This window comes from Equus asinus, chromosome 8 (genome assembly GCF_041296235.1).
Source record: "Equus asinus isolate D_3611 breed Donkey chromosome 8, EquAss-T2T_v2, whole genome shotgun sequence".
In the NCBI taxonomy this organism is placed as follows: domain Eukaryota; kingdom Metazoa; phylum Chordata; class Mammalia; order Perissodactyla; family Equidae; genus Equus; species Equus asinus.
Window position 1 is genome coordinate 53,498,500 of NC_091797.1, and position 22,409 is coordinate 53,520,908.

Sequence of the window (22,409 nt, forward strand, 5' to 3'; positions counted from 1 at the left end):
GCAGACTGACTTGCCAACATTTCACATGTGGGGCTTGGTGGAAGTGAATCCTAATGCATCAAAAAGCAGAGAGTGGCTGCCCTGTGTGCACAGCCCAGCGCTGGGCCTCTGGTCCCCTCACTGGTAATAATCCTCCTCTCAGATCTAATGCCGGAAAGGCTCCAGCAGAGCTGCGGCATCCAGCCACATTTGTGTGTGCATGTCTGTGTGCCCCTCCACAAAGAGAAAGAAGAATGCTCTCCTTTAGGCTCTGTGTGATCTAAGTGTCCCCAACTAGGTGGTCTCACATGTATTACAGAAGGAGATGCTCTCAGAGCGTTGTTGTTTGTAGCTTTTTTTTTAATTAATAGACTTTATTGTTGCAAGTAGCTTAGGTTTACAAAAAATCGATCAGGGTGTACAGAGAGTTCTCAGACACCCACAGTTTCCCCTATTATGAAGATCTTGCATTTGTGTAATGCATTGGCTCACAACCGATGAGCCGATATTGATACATTGTTATTAACCAAGGTCCATAGTTTACACTGAGGTTTACTCTTCGTGCTGTACGTTCTGGGTTTAGACAAATCTGTAATGTCACATACCCAGCTTTACGCTATCATACGGAGTAGTTTCACCTTAAAAATCCTTTATGTTTCACCTGTTCGTGCTCCCAACTCCCACCCCTGCCCCGAAGCTCAGGGAACCACTGATCTTTTTGCGTTTCTATAGTTCTGCCTTTTCCAGAATGTCATAGAGCTGCACTCCTACAGCCGTTTCAGCCTGGCTTTTTTCACTTGGCAAAATGCATTTAAGCTTCCTTCATGCCGTTCTGTGGTTTGATAGCTCATTTCTTTTTAGCACCGAATAGTATGCTGTTGTTCTTTAAGGCACACCTTTAAGACCCCAAGGGAGAAGGGTGGGTGGTGTCGGATCTGTGGCCTGAGAGCTGCCATGTCACTTGTTGAGCAGAGTCCTAACGGGGCCTCCCCACCACGGAGGCTCTGGGAGCCGTGCCGCCACGTGTGACAAGGACCCGACTCGCCGTTTGGCATTTGTGTTTGGAGGCGTCTCTGCGCTAGGGTGTGGGTTTACGGAACAACCCCGAAATGCTTCCACCAAAGACTGAGTCAGGCTTAGCGTTAACGTGATTCAGTGTTTTAAATAGACCACTCGCAGATAGTCTTACACTCGACTGAAGAGTTGTGACTGTTTTTATTAATGATTTTTTTTTAAAGATTTTATTTTTTTCCTTTTTCTCCCCAAAGCCCCCCAGTACATAGCTGTATATTCTTCGTTGTGGGTCATTCTAGTTGTGGCATGTGGGATGCCGCCTCAGCGTGGTTTGATGAGCAGTGCCATGTACGCGCCCAGGATTCGAACCAACGAAACTCTGGGCTGCCTGCAGCGGAGCGCGTGAACTTAACCACTCGGCCACGGGGCCAGCCCCTATTAATGATTTTTAAACATTGAAATAAACGGGTCTCCTGCTTAGCCCTTAATCATTTCTCCAGGATTTCCTGATTTTCTTCCTCCCGAGAATGTAGTCCTGCAAACTGGCCTTCCAGGAAGACAGACTGGCTTTCTCTACAGGTAACACAGGATCAAGAGTTTCACTTGCAAATGATGTTAGCAGTTCCCAACTTCATAATTTCACTGAAAACAAGACATGTTCACTGAAACCCAGCTTCTAAGAGAAGTCCTTGCTCCCGGGTACAGGCAGAATTTGTACATGTGGGATAGTATCAAGCGAAAATGTTTTGGAAAACAGATGCCCTTCACATTTGTGAAGACAGGGATTCTTGTGAAGGGAAAGGGAGACAAATTAAAACAACAGACGTTTTGTTTTCTTTATATCTTGTTTTTGGTGATATGTACATATGTGTGTATATAGACATAGCACCAATCTAAGATTGAAATATACAACCAAACAGCATAAATATGTGGATATGCACGCAGTGTTTAGGTACAGTAGTTATTCACTAAGTAGTTAAAGGAGTTTTATTGAACTTACACACAGAAGAGCTAAGAATGATCTTAAAAGCCCATCATTAGCTAGACCAGGAAGGCGACACTGAGTAAATAATTATCAGCCCAGAAGTGAGGTTGTGTTGCCTCCCTGTCTTGTTTCCTCCATCCTGAGTGGAAGGTGGAGCTGATCATTTTGGAGGAGTTGGTATGGGGGCCTGGAGACAGGGAGGGGGGAGGCACATTGCTCACAGGAGCAGTGGTGAGCAGATGGGTGTGCCCACAGCAGCAGCAGGAGGATGGGAAAGGGTGGGGGAGGATGGGAGATGGTCCGCCCCTAAAAAGGAGAGGTACTGGCTACCAGGCATCCAGAGAAGAAAGACAGAGGGCCTCAAGCTGACATGAGGACAAAGGCTATTCGTGCTCGCATTTCATTCTACAGACTGCTTCAAGTGTCTGGAAAAAGATGTATTTATGGGATGAAAAACTGGGCTATGTCGAGCTGCCAGGAGTTATGTAACATGTTTTGGTTTTATACGGTACTGCCCCCATGAATATATTTTCATTGGGGTTTAATCAGAGATCGTTTGAACCCCGACAAGATCATAAAATGAATTAATGATTATTAGCACAGCTGAAAGAGCAGAAAGGAGCCTCAAGAGTGGAGAGAAAGTAACAGGAGTATAATTCAATGAAATCACAATGAGCTCAGCGTCTGACAGGAGCCCTGAGGGAGGCAGCTATGGCTCAACCCGGAAAGCTGCCTGTTAGGGGGTGAGCCAGACCCGGGAAGGCTCTGCTCCTCTCCCCAGGAAGGACTCCAAGCCCAGGTTAGTCCCCGCTGGTGAAACAGGACAGGCGCAGCCTCTGCAGTGTCTAAACACTGCCCTCTGCTGGCCGGTTGTGCTATTGCAGTGTTTCCCTATGAAAGGCAAACAGGCAACGAGTTCTTTCAGATTTTTCCTGAGCACCTCTTACATGCTAGGATGTATTCTGCATTCTGGAGACAGAACAATAAGCAAAACAGACACTATCTCAGCCCTCAAGGAGCATTCAGTCTTGTGGGAATTTGGGGGAAGAGGTGAAACAGACAAGTATGTAAGTAGGTAAAAACATTATGCATCAAAAGATAGTAAGTGCTATGGGAACAAATAAAGCAGCCTAGAGAGGAGAGGGGAACTAGGGATGCAGGGCCGTTATGTTAATAGAGTGGTCAGGGAGGCTCTCTCTGAGGCGGGGAATGGGGACCACAAAGGACTCCAAATGGAGGGAAGAGCAGATGCACAGACCCTGAGGCACGAGTGTCTTTGGAGTTAAAGGACCAGCAAGATCAGTGTCACTACGGTACAGTGAGTAGGGGGTGGGTTACAGACCACGTCTTCATGAGGCTTTTTCAAAACCCAGTGAGAAGCTGGCTTGCCGGCACAGTGGCGATGGAGGCAGTGAGAAATGGTCTCATTCTAGATATATTTGGAAGAGAGAACCAATAGGCTTTGCCTGTAGTTTGGATGTGTGTGGTCTGAGAGAAAAAGCCGAGTAAGGCATGACTCCCAGGCCCTTGACCTGAACCACTGGAAGAATGGGGCTGCCCTTCATGGAGTGGGGAAGAAGACAGAAGGCGCCGGTGGACAGACCCATAGCGGGAGGTCTACTTTGGACATGTTAAGTTTGAGTTGCCAATCGATATCCAAGTGGACATGATCAGATGACACGGTTGCTAGGATCCAGACACGCCATTGCAGAGTTACTTGTTTTGCATGCATGTCCTGTCTCCCCACTGAGGGTAAGAGATGGGTCTTAGAAAATAGGTGCTTTTCTAAGGTTTCTAACACTCAACAGGTACTCAGTGTTGTGTATTGAACTTTGTCAAAACTGTAAAACCGGGAGTGTGAACACTTGATCAATATTTTGAAGCTGTCAGCACCACAGGGAAGACCCACATGGTCTCAAGTTCAAGGAATTCACAGATTCATTGTTCTGGTTTAAAGTAAATTCGTGTCACAAAAACCCACCGTCTCTGTTTCATGTGCAAGACAGTACCTGTTGGCACTGACAGCATATTTTGAGGTAGATAATGTTCCTCTCTAAGGGAATTGCAAGCAGACAGACCTAACCATAGATGTTATCACTAAAAAAAGTCCCTCGGTATGATTTCTTCATTAACTGTTGGTGATCAGTTAACCTTTAAGAATGTCTATATCCTTCTGACAAACCTGATTATGAAATAAAAATAGACTTGTTATGAATACTTTAGTGTGCTTACTTGAGATGTGTGCGATGAGAGTTTAACTTTCTCCATAGAAAGGGAAAAAACTTACTTTAGTTCACATATATGCAGACCAAAAGAAAATCGCATTATCTGGTTAATGCAGGCTACATAATTAGGGAGGAGAAAAATATTAATGAGGATAAATATTATCGAGGATGAACAGGGAGGAGAAAAAGATTGTTTGGCCTGTGCTCTAGTCTGCTGCTTACAACGATGAGATTATCTGAATAATCTGGGCTCCTAATTTGCGTAGACCCAGCTGAGGATGTGTGGTGTGGCATCTTTTCGCAGAGTGGCAGAGCTCCTTTGGGAGGAGACGAAGCCAGAATTTAGGAGGAAGGGACAAAAAGCAAGCCTTCGAAGTGGTAGATTTTCCCGAACGTATCCAGGTTAAAATAAATTCCATTGTCATCAACTCTTTTTCCTACACATCTCAAATACCCTTCTCTCCCCTCGTCACTTTTCTTTCATGAATTTTTAGGTGGGTTGTCCAAGCTATAGACCACCCCACAGCATTTCATTCTAAGACTTGTCTTTGGGGTTTTGAGATGAGAGAGTAATGAAGGGCTTTCAAAATGCCCAAAAACATCATGGTGTATGTAATGGGAAACATATGTATCTACGTCATAGCTTTTGAATAATCAATAATGTCACCTGTTCTAAGGGCCTCGAGGACATTCCTTCTTAGTGAGTCTTCAGACACTTGGTAAGCGTGAAAGTCTTCAGATAGATTTGCCTGTGAGGATGCAGTAGATGTTCTTTTCAGAACGCGGAATATTGGCTGCCCTGAGGAGTGTGTATGATATGGCTCACACACCAAGAACCCGTCCATCGGTAGGTGTTGGGCTGTCTGCCAGCAAGGAGACAGACTCCCCAGAGAAGCGGATCATCTAGGAACGTGCAAAGCCAAAGGAGACCACTGTGTTTGCAAATAGGATTTGAAGTATTAGGAACATCTCATTACCTCTGACTGGTGTTAGGCAGGGACAAGCAGCGAGTCTGGTAGAAGGTCTGACGGGATATTTACACTTGAGAACTTTGTTTTCATGACTTGGAAATACAGCTAAACAATCCCCACTTGAGCTAAGATTTGTACCTTCCGCTCAGCGTATGATGTTAATTAATGGTTCTGAGAGGTTTGGGGGAGGATTTACAGAGCCAGCTCCAGGTTGGTCCTCCCACTTGGAACTCAGTGGGCATCCCCATCTGATACTGTAACTTGTAAGTATATTTGTACGTATGTATATGCAAATATACATGTCTGTGTGGTATAAATGTAGTTCTGTAACTGAATATCAGCCTCATCACACGCTTGTAGAGGGAGACTAGAATTGTATGAGTAGATGTAAGGCTGACAGTATTTTGTGATTTTCTGTACCATGAAACAATCCCTGAGCTCATGCCATTGGATCCTTTTCATGTCAAGTAACACTCTCCGCTGTCGGGGTAGAGGGAGCGGTAAGTGTATCTCTTTTGGTGGTATTAGAATATCTTTGTTCACAGGGTCAGAGATCAGGAGCACAGGAAAAAGAAGATGGGTTTTGGGGCCAAAGAGACTGGGATTAAACCCCAAATCCATCATTTTATAGTTATGATGTTAGCAAGTGATTTAATCTCTCTGAGACTATAGTTCCTTATTTGTAAAACTGGAACAACAATACTGTTTTCACTAGTATATTGTGAGCATTAAGCAAAAGCTTTTTGTAAAGTTTCTACCTGCATGTTTGACAGATAGTAGGCACTCAAAAAATTGTAGCTTTCATGGGGCCAGCCCCATGGCCAAGTCGTTAAGTTCACGTGCTCCACTTTGGCGGCCCAGGGTTCACCACTTCAGATCCTGGGCACAGACCTCCACACAGCTTGTCAACCCATGCTGTGGCAGCATCCCACTAGAAGAAGTAGAATGACTTACAACTAGGATATACAACTATGTGCTGGCGCTTTGGGGGGTGCGTGGGAAAGGAGGAAGATTGGCAACAGATGTTAGCTCAGGGCCAATCTTCCTCACCAAAAAAAAAAAAAAATTAGCTCTCTTTACATTGTTAAAATAGCCCAGCACGGTGAAATTTTCCACAGATAATATGCACATATATATGGGTGTGTGCTCACACACACACTATAGTAATAGGCTTCCAATGAATTCACTCTGGTTTTTACTTCTAAAAACATGTCTTCTATGGAGAAAATAAAGTTTATCATTCAAGAAGTGTGTTTAGAACTAGATCAATCTTAATTATCAAAAAAGATAGGGGCCGGCCCCCTGGTCACATGGTTAAGTTCACATGCTCCACTTCGGCAGCCCAGGGTTTTGCCAGTTCGGATCCTGGGCGTGGACCTAGCACCACTCATCAGGCCATGCTGAGGCAGCATCCCACATGCCACAGCTAGAAGGACCCACAGCTAAAATATACAACTATGTACTGGGGGGGCTTTGGGGAGAAGGAAAAATAAAAAATAAGTAAATAAGAAAGATAAAGTGGGTTAAATAGAAAAGTCACAATCCATGGAAATTACATGGAAATTTACTACTTTTTAAGTTCTGGAGAGTATTTTAATTACTTATGTGTTTGTGTACATGTTTGTGTACATAAAATTCAACAGAACATTTTTACTATTATTGTATACGGTCAATATATATTTTGTGTGTGTGTGAGGAAGACTGGCCCTGAGCTAACATCTGTGCCAGTCCTCCTCTATTTTATGTGGGATGCTGCCACAGCATGGCTTGACGAGCTGTGCGAGGTCTACACCTGGGATCCAGACCTGTGAACCCACAGCTGCCAAAGCAGAGCACACAAACTTAACCACTATACCACCGGGCTTCCCCCAGTCAACGTTACTTTGATTTACCCACCACTTACCATTTTCATTGCTCTTCATTCCTTCCTGCATCTCCAGACTTCCATCTAGATTCATTTTTTCTCTAACTAAAGAATACTCTTCAGTATTTTCTTTAGTGCAGATCTGTTGGTGGTGAATTCTTTTAATTAATGTTTGTCTGAAAAATGTCTATTTTGCCTTCATTCTTGAAGGATCTTTTTGCTCGATATGGAATTCTTGGTTGGCAGTTCTTTTTCGTTAGTATTTTAAAGATATTTCACTGTCTTCTGGCTCCCATTATTTTTATTGAGAAGTCAACTGTGAGTTTAATTATTGCTTATTTGGATGTATCTTTTGGGCTGGAGGCTTTTAAGAATTTTTTCCTGTCTTTGGTTTACAGCAGTGATGACTTGCTGAGGTCAGAATTTCTTTTAATTTTTCCTGCTTGGGGGTTAGGCCTTCTTGAATCTGTGGTGTCTGAGTCTTACCAGTTTCAGAAAATTCTTAGCCATTATCTCCTCAAGTATTACTTCTGCCCTGTCATCTCTCTCTCTCCTTGTAGGGTTTAACTTACATGTCTGTTAGATCTTCTCAAAGTGTCTTTTATGTCTCTTACCCTCTCTTCAGTAGTAGCCATCTTTTTGTCTCTGTTTCATTCTGTATAGTTTCTTCTAAAGCTCTAATAAAAGAATCCAGTTCACTAATTCTCTCTTCAACCACGTTTATTCTGTTGGAAAATCCATTGCATTCTTGATTTTAGTGGATGTATTTTATTTTTTCATTCTAAAATTTCCCTGGATCTTTTAAAAATATGTTCTAATTCTCTACCAAAATCCTCACACTTGTTTTGAATCTCCTGAAATATTCTAAACATAGTCACTTTAAAGTCTAATCTGATGACTGTGTATCAGAAGCCCCTTGTGGTCTGTTTCTATTATCTGTTGTTTCTCCTGGTTTTTATTCATGTCGTCTGATCTGCTCATGGACCTGCTCCCCCTTTTTTAATTGAATGTCTTTTTTAAATTGAATGTCATTTATTTGAAAAATTGTGGAAATAATTCAAGACCTTAATCTGATTTTAAGGACTAAGGTGATTAAAATCTGAGCTTCAGACCTTGCGAGGGCCTGTCTGCTTCTGGTTCACTTTACTTCGAGAGTACAGTGCTTTGGGGTTACAGCCCAAAAGAGTGCAGTTTGTCAGAGAGCATCCTCCCTTGGTGTACCCCAAACTCTGTTCTCTGCTCACCCCCACCCCATGCTCCTGAGATTACCAAAAGCCCACCTGGTTTCACAACCGCTCTTGGAATGGCACATGCCCTTGGAGGAAATAGCCCCAAACACCATCACCCTTTCCTAATCCTGGGCCACTGATTTTCTACTATCTTAATTTCTGTCTAGTGCCGTACAAAATATTTTTTTTACGTTTTGTCCAGAGTTTTTGTTTCTTTTTTGTTCAGAGTGTTTAGTTGTCCTCAGCAGGAGGGTTCCAAATTACCTAGTCTGCTACTTCTAGAAGAGCCATTGAAAATTGACTTTTTACAACTACTTCATTGTCCTCTTTTTCTTTTTTTATATAGCATAAAGTTGAAGAAATTAAATTCCTATGAAATTTCAACTGTTAAAACCTCAAGTGCATTTCAACCTAATTTAATGGCAATAGAAAGACTTTTACTGGACAGTTTACAAATTCCTACACATACACACTGTCTCCTTGCCTTTGTTCATATAAGCCCTACTTCCAGGAATTTCTTTTCCTTGTAACCACACCTCTACTCCACGCCCTTTTTTTTAAAAAAATCTCAGCACAGTACATCTCATCCAAGAAGACGTCCTAACTCACTTCTTCTCCAAACTGGACCATGCCTTTCCTCTGCCCTCCAGCAACTTAATACTGCGCAAATTTATAACTCCACTCATCACATTGATTGGAAGTTACTGTTCACGTGCCTCTTTTGCCCACTTGAGTGTGAACTCCTCTGGGACCAGGACTGTCTTTTTCCATTTATTTCCTTAGCACAATGCATGGCACATAGCAGCATAGAGAAAATGGCAGCGTATTGAAAGGATACTGGGCTTCCCCTGCCTTCAATATTTGTTTTTCAAACAAAGCAGAGACTGATTTGAGGGCCTGGTGCTTGGCCTTGTAGGTGGGCCAAGTACTTGAGCTCCCTCAGTCCATTTTACCCTCTCCCCAGCAGTGTCCCCCCCTCAAACCTCTCCAAGTCCTGCCCATCCTTCAGGGTCCTGGGAAGACCCTCCCTGCTTACTCTAGCCTTCACTGATTCTGCTGCCTCTAAATTCCTAAAGGATACATTCATTTATCCAACAAATGTTTAGTAAGCGTCAATGACGTGCCAGGTGCCCTTTTAATAAACACCTAGTGCATGCCTCGTGGAGCTTACATACAGTCCAGCTCTGATCCATCTTTAGCTCTGTCATATGTGAGAATCGTATTTGTCCAGTGAGCTAATAAAGCACAAGACCGTATCTTGGACTTGAGTCCCCCGCAGAGCCTAACTCAGTGCTGAACATTAAATAGATGTTCCATCATCCTTTGGGGTCGATTGACTTGTTTTAACGGAGACCAGCTGGAGAGCTGATACTCAGTAAAATGATATTTTGAATACTGATTGGGCTTTTACTGGCTTCTACCCAACATCTGTATATGGAGAGTACAGGTACAGCAGAAAATTAAGAGCCTCGTGTGTGTGTGTTGGTGCGGAAGGTCTGTGGAACTAAGTCTTATTTTTTTCCACTCAGCTTATATACGTACGTGTGCTTGTGTGTGTGTGAAATACAACAAGAATAAAATGTCTTCATTTGTTTCCTTCCTCTTTCCTCTCTCTCCCTCTCACTCTTCCCACAGGTCAGCGTGGAAGTTTTGGTAGAGTACCCTTTTTTTGTGTTTGGACAGGGCTGGTCATCCTGCTGTCCGGAGAGAACCAGCCAGCTCTTTGATTTGCCGTGTTCCAAACTCTCCGTCGGGGACGTCTGCATCTCGCTTACCCTCAAGAACCTGAAGAACGGCTCTGTTAAAAAGGGCCAGCCCGTGGATCCTGCCAGCGTCCTGCTGAAGCACGCAAAGACCGACGGCCTCGCGGGCAGTAGACACAGGTATGCCGAGCAGGAAAACGGAATCAATCAGGGAAGTGCCCAGATGCTTTCCGAGAACGGCGAACTGAAGTTTCCGGAAAAAATAGGATTGCCTGCAGCGCCCTTGCTCACCAAAATAGAACCCAGCAAGCCCGCAGCAACGAGGAAGAGGAGGTGGTCGGCGCCGGAGACCCGCAAACTGGAGAAGTCAGAAGATGAGCCACCTTTGACTCTTCCTAAGCCTTCTCTGATTCCTCAGGAGGTTAAGATTTGCATTGAAGGCCGGTCTAATGTAGGCAAGTAGAGGCAGTGTGGGGAAAAGAAAGTTGGCTCTCCCTTACCATTTGTATCAAGATTACTGTACTGTAGGCTAAATAACACAGTATTTACATGTTATCCTCTTACTTTAGGTTTCTGTTATAACCTTGTCATTAGAGTTACAGCTGGGTTGCCAGGAGACTGGTGCATATGCTTTTTCCACGTGGGTCTGTCAGTGACGGGGGGCCAGGGCAGGGCCAGTCCAGGCTCCGGGCATCCTGGTAGAAATGAATGTGGCTTCAAGCGCCTGCCTTTTCTAGCAGCACAGAAGCATCCACTGGGCGCTGACTTCCGCTGGTTTCACGGGGAAGTTCTGCGGGAAGCGCACTGCAGGGGATGCGTGCGTGCGTGCGTGCATGTGTGCGTGCGTGGGGGGCACGGATGCCGCAGTGAGTGTGGGTCTCTCTCTCTCTCTCTGCCTCCCTCTGTCTCACTCTCTTGCTCTCAGCACGGGATTGGAGGTCCAGAGGAATGTCCTCATGGACACGTGCAAAAGAAACCCCAGGAACCCAGCTTCAGGGCATCCTAGAGAGGCATCCGACGGCAGATGGAAAGCTAACCGTGTAAAAAACATTTTTTTCCAACATATTTTACAATAAAAGCAACTTTTAATCACATAGATATATATTTCCCCCTATGGGGCCTGACTGCACTGATATTTTTTTTAAAACAGCAACTGCCACACGTGGGATTTCGTTTCTGCTTAACTAGTGCAGTGATGTCTCCAGGGTGTCGTGGTGGGCGGGGCAGCCCCTGCTGGCATCGCCCCACGTGGAGGTGATGGGCGGCCGCGGTAGGGGAGAGTGAGCACCCACTCTGGTTTCTGTGCAGTGTTAGGAAAACTAATCAGGTTGACTTCGCTCCCAAGAGATAGACACAAACTGCCCTTCAGAGAGAGCCGCGGAAGCTCTTCGCATTGGGTTTGCAAATCTTTTGTCTTTTAACTCTAGTACTGTTTCTAGCTCATGACTATGGACAATTCGGGTGCCACTTTTTTCAGATTCCAGTGTGACGTGAGGAATTAGATTTTGAAGATGAGCATATATATTACTATCTCTAAACACTTAAAATGCTGTTCACACTTTATTACCAAGCATCTTGGTCTATCATTCAACAAGTACTGTATCTCACTTTAAACTCTTTGGGAAGAAAAACAGAAAACTAAGTTGCTTTCTTTTTTTCAACACTGTAACTACATTTCAGCTCTGCAGAGTTTCTCACGAGCAAGATATTGAAAGTTTCAATGTGGTTTAAAGGGATGAATGTGAATTATGAACTAGTATGTGACAATGAATGACACCAAGTACAGCCTGACAGGGGGCACTTTTCACTTTGATGTCTGACAAAGGATTAAAGGCATATGCAGAGCTGGCAGAGAAACTGAGAGAAAAGGGATGGAAAAAAGAATACTCATTTTTGTCCAGTGTTTTTCTTTTTAAGATGAACTTTTAAAGAACCTTGCGATTTGCACATGTTGAGTTTATAATTTGTGTGATAGTCCTGCAGTTTTTATCCAATAACATTGTGGGAAAGGTTTGGGGGACTGAACGAGCATAAATAAATGTAGCAAAATTACTTTCTAACTTGCCTAAACTCTAGGCCATTTTATAAGGTTATGTTCCTTTCAGAATTCATTTTGGTCTTTCTACCACATCTGTCACAAAAACCAGGTCTTAGCAGGACAACTCTGAGAATTTTCTTCAGATTCATTGAGAGAGTTTTCCATAAAGACATTTATATATGTGAGCAAGTTTTTTTAAAAAACAATTACTTTATTGTTGTTGTTATTAATGTTATTTTCCAAATGACTTTTTTTCTTTTTCCATCTGAAATCAAATCAAGATTTAAGGTTTGGTACAAACCCAGAAGGGTATTTCATAGTTTAAACCTTTCATTCCCAGACATCTGAAATTGTTTGTGGGTTTTCAGTGTGCATCTTAAAGTGCTTTTAAAAGAAAGCTTTATAAGTAGGGAGAAGTTTTTAAATGTTCTTACTTGGAATGGCTGCAACTAATCTGAACAAATATTTCTCTGATTTTTTTTTTTTTACCATTGAAAATAGTACTTCTCCCATTCGCAAATTAAAAAAAAAAAAAATCTGACGTCAACCCACAGTTTGGCTATCTAGTATTCTTTCATTTTTAGTTTTCACCAGAACTCATGATTTTTATAAGCCATTTTCTGGGGTGTACCAAAAACATATGACTAGACTTAGAATAGCTAGAACCAGTCTTTGACTGTCTTCAGATTTCATTACCCTCCCAGCGCACTAGCAGAGAGCTGGGTGGGCCCATTCTTGCAGTCATCCTGCTTATTCAATGCTGTATTTTTTTAAGCGTTTCTGTTCAGAGAACTTGCTTAATCTTCCATATATTCTGCTCAGGGCACTTGCAATTACTAGGTTTTGTTTTTCTTTTTGTCTGGTAACCTTTGATGGTAAGAGGAATACGGGGCTGCCATACAGACTTTGTCCTCATTAGTACCACTCTTTACAGCAACTCACGTGGACTCAAACCACACACCACCGTTTGGCTTACTTCGAGTATTCAACTAACTGGATCCACAAAACCAACACTAAAATGAGAAAACATACATGGTTTGGAGCAATAGGAACATCATCATAATTTTTGTGCTTCTGTTTCAGGTATAGGAATTATAAGATAATTGGTTCTCTCTAAACATTGTCCATTTCATTCCCTCGCTTTTTTAGCATGTGCAATACTTTCCATGCCAATAGAGTCTGATCAGTGTGCTCTAGTTAAAGCTCAGACCCTTTTGGCTTTTTCCTTGTTTGGTCCACCTTCCCTGGTCTGGCCAGAGAAGGGCTGGAGGGAAGGAGCCAGAAAGGGACGAGCTGCTTCGGGCTGCGAGTTCCGCTGCCATGGATGCTGAGTGCTGGGGCGGGGAGCCTGCAGGAGCCCCAGGTATCTGTCGCTGCTGCAGAAAGAGCAAGCAAAGGAGATCTAGGGGAAGAGGTGCGGTTCCCCCTGTCACCTGTCACCGTGAGGAATAGTGAATGTGGAGTGCGGAGGGGAAGGAGGCAGTCATTGCTAAGGCGCACTCTGGAGCAAGATCCAGGATCAACCTATGGTCCACGGTCTTTTCCTCGAGCAGGCAGGCCCCTCCTCAGGTCTGTGTCCTTGAGACTTGAGCCGTGCCCCTGAGCCTGAGCAGGAAGTGTGGCCTGATGTGTGCATGTGCTCTGAGCGTGCCGTGTTGTGGCCGTGTAGGGGCGCCGCCTGCGAAAAGCGGTCACCGCTCCGTTGTGGCAGCTTTCTCTTCTTCCAATAGGAGGAACATCCAGAGGACAGGGAACCGCCCTTGTTTGCAGACATTGGCGAACCCCGAGGCTCCCAGAGCAGCCTTTGTCACCGCTCCTGTGTAGCAAACATAACAATGACAGGCATAGAAATTCTTCGGTGCCGTGCAGCTCACGAGGACCAGCCACGTGCCTCTGTACTATGTCCACCTTGCAATATTTACTGACAGCTGTCTTTAGTTTTTCTTTCTTTCCTGTTTTCCATTTTTAAACTAATAACAGCAGGCCTTTTGCGTTTACAATGGAACACAATCACCAAGAAATTAGTCAGGGCGAAAAGAAAAAACATAATAATAAGAAACCAACAAACAAGAACCTCTCTTTATAGGGATTTCTAAATATATAAAATGACTGTTCCTTAGAATGTTTAACTTAAGAATTATTTCAGTTTGTGTGGGCCACACTGAGGGGTGGGGGGATACAGAGATGGATGCCACTTACCTCAAATCTTTGAAAGTGGAAATCGGATTTGCATTTTCATTTGGACTTTCAGGATAATTTTCTATGTCGGTCAATTTTTTTGTTTTCTCCAACCCACCCAGTTTGGTTTGGGATGATTTGATTTTCTTCGTTGCTGGTGTCGATCCCGTTTCTAAACTCTGAATTGTGACCCTATATGTTTTCTGTGAGGTGAGTGTGTTGGGTTTTCTCCCCCACCAGGAAGTGGCAGCATCCCCCTTCTCCCCTCCAAGGAACTCTGCGGAACCTTCCACACCTCTTACTCAGGGACGGGGCTGGCGTGTGTGTGGTACACTGATGTGTCCAGAAGCAGCACTTTGCTGTGGAGTAGGGTTGTACAACTTCCAGGAATGTTTGGATTTCCTGCATCGTGTGGATTACTCCTTCGATCCTGCATAGATTGCAATATAATGCTGCATGTTCGTGACGAACAGTGGCTCCTAGTCATCCTAAAATCCACTCTTTGCACATAGTTTGATCTTTACTGAAATACGTTGCCAAAATTTATTTTTGTTGTTGTAGCTTTGGGAAATTTGTTTGTTTGTTTGTTTTTTAAGGAAACAATTGACAATACCCTTTAACATCTGTGACTACTAAGGAAAACCTATTTCTTTCATAGAAAAATCTCCAATGCTTTTGAAGACACTAATGCCATGCTATTTCAGATATGGGTGAAGAAGCGGAGCTCTCGGGACAGAAGGCCAGGCTTTTTGAGCTGTGTTGGTTGTCACGGTTCCTGTTTCGTGAACCACAAGCAGCTCAACAAACTGTGGTCTGTGTTCTCTCCTAAAACCCTTTGCACTTCCCACTTCCTAGTCACCCGCGACGATTCCAGGTGAAAAAAAGGGCCGGCCGTCTCCCTGGCCCAATCCAGCTTCTTCGGTGGTGATGTGAAAGGAAAGGGAATTATGCTTTTTATTTTTTAAAGTGGAGTGGAGGCCTTTGCTTCCACTTTTGTACTTTCAACCCAGAATTTCTGAAGTAGAGAATTTAAGAACACATCAAGTAATAAATAAATATACAGAGAATATACTTTTTTATAAAGCACATGCATATGCTCTTGTGTTGGGTCGGTTTCCTCTCTTTTCCACGGACCGTGTTGTGTTTCTGTTAATAGGGAAACTCCAAACAATTTGCACACCTCTACTCCGGAACTGAGATTTCTTTGACATAGATGACCTCGCTTCAAATATGTTACCTTACTGATAGGATCTTTTCCTGTAGCACTCTATCTTGTGGGAATATTTTTTTTTTTTTCCTTTTTAATGTACACCTAATTTGAGAAACTGAAGAAAAAAAAAATTTTGAAGCACTCACTTTGAGGAGTACAGGTAATGTTTTAAAAAATTGCACAAAAGAAAAATGAATGTCGAAATGATTCATTCAGTGTTTGAAAGACATGGATCTGTTGAAACAATGAGTTTCATAACTTGTTTGTAAAAAACAAAACGCATAAAGTTTGAAAGTTACATGTTTTTTTGTATATAGAAATTTGTCATGTCTAAATGATCAGATTTGTATGGTTATGGCCTGGAAGAATTAGTACGTAAGGGGCTCTTTAACTGTGCCCAGGCTTCCTTTACCTTTGTGTTACATACAGCGCTCTTCTGAGGGAGGGCACCTGTATCCTGCAATTTGAGAATACTCTTCATTCCTATGCTGAAAGTACTTCTCTGAGCTCCCTTCTTAGTTTAAACTCTTAAGCCATTGCAATTCCTTTTTCTTCAGAGATGACGTCTGACATTTTCAACACTTCCTGTTCCAATAAACCCAAAGAATATAATCCTGAACAAGAAGTGTTTGTAACATGGGATCCTAGCTACCAGTAAAACAGGACTCATTATGAGGACAAAAAAAAAAAAGTTCAGCCTTCTTTCCCCCCACACCTCATTTAAATGGGGGGGGGGCGTAAAACGTGAATTTCAATTCAAATGCCTCGTTTTAGTTTGATTTTGATTTTTTTCTTTGATAGTAAGAGGCCAAAATAAATGTGGACTAACTCCTCAGAAGAGTCACATTCTGTCCAAAAATCAAGCCAGCCAGCGGAAACTGGACAGCTGTGGGGATATTCGGTGGAGCCCCAACAACTCTTAAATTCAGAATCTCAGCCCCTCCCTTACGATTAAATGCAGTGTTTCTGGTGGCTGACATTCACCTGTGCAACGGCGGGAGGGAACAGTGGCTTGGTTTTTCATGTCCTCTTGATTTGCGTACAGATGGTTCGGCTGTATTAAAATTAAGTGCATTTGGCCAATAGGTAGTATCTATCCAATAACAGTCTCTTAGGAATTTCCATAACTTTTCTTATCTGAAAGGACTCAAGTCTTCCACGGCAGACAATTGGAGACTTCACCCAAGTTTTCTTTCTCTTTAAGTTCGTTTGCTGTCTGGACGGCCAATGAGCCTGTCTCCTTTTCCATGGCCAGTCTGAAGGCCTCCATTGGAAGCGTTGTTTACAGTCATTCTTGCCCAGATAACATACTGTCCTCCAGAATATCGAGTCTGAGGTGACATTAGCTGAGGGCTGTGGTCTTTAAAGAGCAGTCACTAAGAAGCTGGGTGCGTAGGTTTGTTTCCTCGGGGTCTTACACGAGACCCAGGAGTGGGGTAAATTCTTTCAGTCAGTGAACATTCAACTTGATACCTGTGCACTTGGTTCTGTGACTACTGCCCTTGTGGGGAGATTTCTTCCTCCCCAGCCATTACTGCTCACTTGGAAACCCAAATTAGCGTCAGCTGAAAAGGAGGTTTCACTAGAGCCCGGCCAGTATTCGTGGTGGCCTTCGTTAAGACAGCTAGCCACTGGATCCTGGCCTCCGAGCCATCTCTGAGATTCGTACCATTGGATGTTTTAATATCAGATTGTTACCCACCAAACTTGCAATTTTATGCCTCCCACCAGCCAAGGGAAAAGAGACACCAGAACTTTGAGGGCACTATCAATCAGACTGACATGACCAGTACAGAGGAGAACTAGGGAAGGAATGATATTTTGCACCTTATTGAAAAGAAAATTTTAAGTGCATACATAGTTAAGAGCTTTTATTGTGACAGGAGAACTTTTTTCCATATGCGTGCATACTCTCTGTAATTCCAGTGTAAAATATTGTACTTGCACTAGCTTTTTTAAAACAAATATTAAAAAAAAAGGAAGAATTCATATTCTATTTTCTAATCGTGGTGTGTCTATTTGTAGGATACACTCGAGTCTGTTTATTGAATTTTATGGTCCCTTTCTTTGATGGTGCTTGCAGGTTTTCTAGGTAGAAATTATTTCATTATTATAATAAAACAATGTTTGATTCAAAATTTGAACAAAATTGTTTTAAATAAATTGTCTGTATACCAGTACAAGTTTATTGTTTCAGTATACTCGTACTAATAAAAATAACAGTGCCAATTGCAAAATGTGTCCTTGCCTTGTGTCAGGTCCTCGAACAAAGAGGAGGCTGAGAAGATGGTGACAATTCTTCCTTCTTACCCCCACTGCGGTCAGTGCGTAGGTTTGTGGTGGAGTGACATCTGGCATTGCTTTTACTACCAAATTATTTTTTTTGGCAGAGGGAGGGTTGGTTGTGCTTGAGGTGCGGTTCTGAGCAAAAAGGCACATTTCCACATCTGATGTCTTGGCTGGTTCGGTTCATGTTTCTTTCTCTTATCGGAACACCACTGTTTACAAGAGATATTTGTTTCTAGACAGCGCTTGGCAGCTTCAGGGCTCATGGAGCATCACTACGATGTGTACAGTTTTGCTGTGAACTGGCTAGTAGTCTGAAGGTGCAAAGTTCACATTTCCTGTAGTTCATGCCTGTTGCAACTCAAGGAGCGAGGGTCTCCCAGGGGGCAGAGGGGCCCATTTGTCGCAAGAATACTGCACCACAGGTCTGCACTGTGCCCAGTCTCAGAAAGATGTGGCTTAGCAGCTGCCCCAGAAAGTAATTCAAGAACCCGTGCCTTTTGGGTGACCTCTCCTGCCCCCATCTGCCTACGTGACTACCAAATCCTTCCAGCCTGAAGGTCTGCAGAGGCAGAAGAGAACTCTGGTGCTGAATTCAGAGTTTTCACCTAGCCCAGGAAGGGCTGGGGAACTCCTTTCCTTTTACTGTCTCCCTGGTCAGGTGTTTGGGGACATCTCACTAGGACTCTCCTCTCAGGACTTGAGTCGAGGTCCTGACGCATCGTCAGTGTCAGTGTGAAAGAATGTGCACTAAACCAGCAGCAATTAGGTGAGCCTTGGAGCCACAACAAGGGCTGCCCCAGGCTGCCTCCTCCTCCGATCTCCAGAGCAATCTGGGCGGACATGCCGCATGCTGGGGGTAGGTCTGGGGAAGCAATCGGAACTGCCTCCTTCCTGTTTTGTTTCAGTATGAGGTAATAATGGTTCTGACAAGTCTGGGGTCCAGTGGATGTGAGACCGCAAATGGTCAGACTGATTAGGGAAAAAACCTTTGCTTCACATGCTGCAGTGGGGCAGAGCTTGAAACCATTTCAGCCCCAAGGTGAGTGGCGTCTGGTTCATTGGCACTCTCCCGTCCCCAGCCACCAACTCCTGCACAGCAGGGCCTGCGGGTCAGCCGCAGGTCTGTGCTTTCATCCCGGCATCCTGTGTGATACCTGGTCTGAGGGCGCTCCGGGGCAGGCTCCCCAGGCCCGCTGCTATCAGAGGCAGAGATGAATTAGCAAAGGAAAGGCATGAAATGGAGCCTTAGAAGGGCTGCACTGGGTGAAGCCTCTGCTTGAAAATGATCCTGACGAGCTTTTGGCTTTTACGGTAACTCAGTTTTCCCTTCCCTAAAAACTGGATGCACCAGCCTTTGGTTCACGGAAACAAAGAGGTAGTCAGTGAAGTGTTTACACAAGATGGATAAAGCGGGCAGCCATCACGGCAGGGAGGACTGCCCCGTGGAGTGCTAGAGTGAGCTGACGGGTATCCCCTTCCCTGACCACTCTGGGTGGCGCACAGGAGCCCAATCTGGGAAAGGGGACACTGGTGACCCGCCAGCCAAAGTAGAAGGACGGAGAAGGGCACCATCCCAAAGTTCCCTCACTACTGCTGTACATTTTTAATGGATTTCTTTAGGTCCTTCTTTCCTTCACCTCTTGCCCTCATTTTGCAATAAGGAACCTCTTAAAACTAACAAACCTAATGGGACCGGCCCAGCAGCGCAAGTTTGCACGTTCCGCTGGGGCAGCCGGGGTTCACCAGTTCGGATCCTGGGTGTGGACCTATACATTGCTCATCAAGCCATGCTGTGGCAGGCGTCCTACATATAAAGTAGAGGAAGATGGGCATGGATGTTAGCTCAGGGCCAGTCTTCCTCAGCAAAAGGAGGAGGTTTGGGTGCAGATGTTAGCTCAGGGCTAATGTTCCTCAAAAAAAACACTAACAAACTTAAGGGCTTGAGTGTAAAACCCATCTTCCACAGGAACAGCATGGGGCTCACCCCTCACATGGAGAGACAGAAAAAGTGGGTCCTTCAGCAAATGCCACATCTTAACATTACACATCCTCTTGACCCTCATATCTCAAAAGTGTAGCCACTCGTGTTTCTACAAGAATTATTCTTAATGGCTTTAGGGGGAAAAGTATTACAACAGAGTTAGTTTCTGGATCTTTAAATGTGTTCTTATAAGACTGAAAATGAACCTGTGATTTCCCAGTGTGATGGTTTGGTTGGATTCTTCATATGATGTCAGTCACCATGGACATCAGGCAATTAATTCACTTTCATACAGGAGGACCATGTGGCCCTTCTCTACTCCAGGGACACCACTTGCCTTTTCAAAGAAAATTTACTCCTGTATCTGCTTCTTTAGCTTTGTTTAGAAATAAATACAGTCATGTGCCGCAAAATGACATTTCAGTCAACAACAGACCATATGTAGGATGGTGGTCCCATAAGATTAGTACCATACAGCCTAGGTGTGTAGTGGCTATACCATCCTGGTTTGTGTAAGTCACTCTGTGATGTTCGCATAATGATGCAATTGCCTAACGACACATTTCTCAGAATGTATCCCCGTCATTAAGTGCCGCATGACTGTAAACATCCTGGTCTGCATACACTTCCCAGTCCTATTACTCAAGTGAGGCTCCAAAAGAAGTGGCCAGTCATCAATAATTGATCTGTGTTCACTATTTAAATAAGTGTCATAGTGGACTGCTGTAGGATCCTGCCAAGGCCGTGGGTCCTTTCTTCAAGAAAATATTGTTACCAGTCAGTGAAGTGATGGATTGACCATTATACAGTAGTACCATCTGGTCCTTCCTTGAAAGCATTAATTGCAAAGACAAGGGAACGGTTCTAACTCATAGTTTAAACCCATGCCTTTTAGGAAGTCACTGGTCAAGGTGTTTTTTTTTTTTCAGTAGGACACTGCCTGCTAATTTTCTGGTGGATAACCTTTCAATAAAACATCCCATGGAATTTCAAAATAATGTGTAATCTCTTTGAGAGGCCAGCCCTGACAAATTGGGACTGGGAAGGGAAGGGGTAGAGATAGAGGAAAGCAAAACTAAATGAAAAACCAGGACAAGGACAGGGACAACCTCCCAGAAGGAACACCAAACTGGCAGTGACAGATGACCTGTTCCCAAAAGGCACCTGTAACAAAGACGGTAAAAACATGTCACCACAACCTTGTGCGGATCTGTGGGAAAACAATTCTTCATCTGTCCAGCCAATTGCTTTTGTTCTTTTCCAGCAACTGAAAGCTGGAGAGAGAGGATGCCAGTTACTCTAACTGGCCTCGCCTCCCCTTCCCTCCTGAGGTGCCCTGATGGCTAAGAGCCAAGAGTGGCTCACTACTAGCCTGTCTGGGAAGGAGATAGAAAACCCCCAGCCGCTCCTACCACTTGGTTCCTGCAAATGCAAACGCCAGCACTCACACAAGTCTTAAGATAATAGCATTATATTAAAGTGAAACCATTTTCTTTTTAAAAAAGAAAGAAAAAGGTACGAGTGTTGGTTTTAACAATGTGGTTATGAGTTCCAGGCCCTGCTTCTGGGCCCCCAGAAGGCACCAGGGGGAGCCCCAAGGCCCCCAGGCGGCAGGAGGGGGAGGAAGAGGCAGCATTCCACCATTCATGAGCAGCCGGAAGCTCTGATGGAACAGAAGGAAGGAGACGGGAAAGCAGGTGTGTATGGAAGCTTCCATGAGCCAGACGTCACCTCGTCCTCAAGGTTAGCAGAACATGGTGCTCTGCTGCTGGGTCACCCGGATGAACGTCGCCCTCCTGCTGAGCTCTTTCAGTTTGGCGGCTCCCACGTAGGTGCAGGTAGACCTCAGTCCCCCGAGAATATCCAGAATAGTGTTTTCAACACCCCCTTTGTAAGGTACTTCTACAGTCTTGCCCTCTGAGGCTCTGGAAGAAAAAGGAAGTTTTTCTTTTAATCTAGTTCTTCTTCCTTAAGAACTCAGCCAGAATTATTCCCAGCTTTCACACTTTGAGCAGCCCCAAGGCACTCAGGGAGCTAAATGCCACCCTCTGACCCCACGCCCACATTGCTGCAATACCAGGCTGATCGTGCCGGTGTCTCAGATGAACGCATTCCTCCCACCCGAACAGCACGGCCTCGCTGCTGACTACCCAGAGCGACTGGGAGAGGAAACTCTCCATCAGCAACACTGAGAGAAGTCATAGACCCCCAGCATCCTGCGTGGTGACGGCAGGGTGACATTCTTCTCAGTAGCATGCCTCCACTCTGCCCCCACAGGAACCAACTCCACCTTTCTATTCTACCTGAATCCGTACACCAATCTCCAGCTCACCCAAAATGCCCAGGGGAAAGAGAACAGACCTGGAAGATTACCTCCTGAACAATCCCCACCCCCGCCTCCTCTGCTTGCCCTTCCTGATCAACAGAAAAAGCCCAGAGCTTTGCCCCCCCATGCCAGCTCTGCGATCAGACACTGTCTTCAAAGGGGATGATCAAGAGGAGGAAGAAGATCTCGATGAAATGGACAACTCAAGCTCCACTAGGTTACATGGAAACCTCTACCAGCAAGATATAGTGGCCCCAGTCACAACAGCCTGCCTGTCTTTCCAGAGGACCCTTTTTGGGGCACATTCCCCCTGCTCACCTCCCTGTGCTCGCCGAAGTCACTACACCTGTCGTCCTGGGCGTGGGGTGGGGTCCCAGCAAGGTGGGACCAGAGTAGAACTGAGGACTTTCTTAGTGT

General features: G+C 44.5%; 2 protein-coding genes across 7 annotated transcripts in view; one reads left to right on the forward strand and one right to left on the reverse strand.

Moving 5' to 3' along the window:
- ATXN1 (ataxin 1) overlaps positions 1 to 17,633 on the forward strand; it is a 384,106-nt gene extending 366,473 nt beyond the window's left edge. For all 4 annotated transcript variants that reach the window (XM_044773206.2, XM_070515602.1, XM_044773209.2 and 1 more), the window contains one exon: positions 9,903 to 17,633. In XM_044773206.2, coding sequence (XP_044629141.1) covers positions 9,903 to 10,433 — 531 coding nt within the window. In that variant the 3' untranslated portion in view covers positions 10,434 to 17,633. The remainder of the gene's footprint in view (positions 1 to 9,902) is intronic.
- Positions 17,634 to 21,121: 3,488 nt separating this feature from the next.
- GMPR (guanosine monophosphate reductase) overlaps positions 21,122 to 22,409 on the reverse strand; it is a 41,038-nt gene continuing 39,750 nt past the window's right edge. For all 3 annotated transcript variants that reach the window (XM_014866399.3, XM_044773212.2, XM_070515603.1), the window contains one exon: positions 21,122 to 21,591. In XM_014866399.3, the coding sequence (XP_014721885.1) occupies positions 21,411 to 21,591 (181 nt within the window). In that variant the 3' untranslated portion in view covers positions 21,122 to 21,410. The remainder of the gene's footprint in view (positions 21,592 to 22,409) is intronic.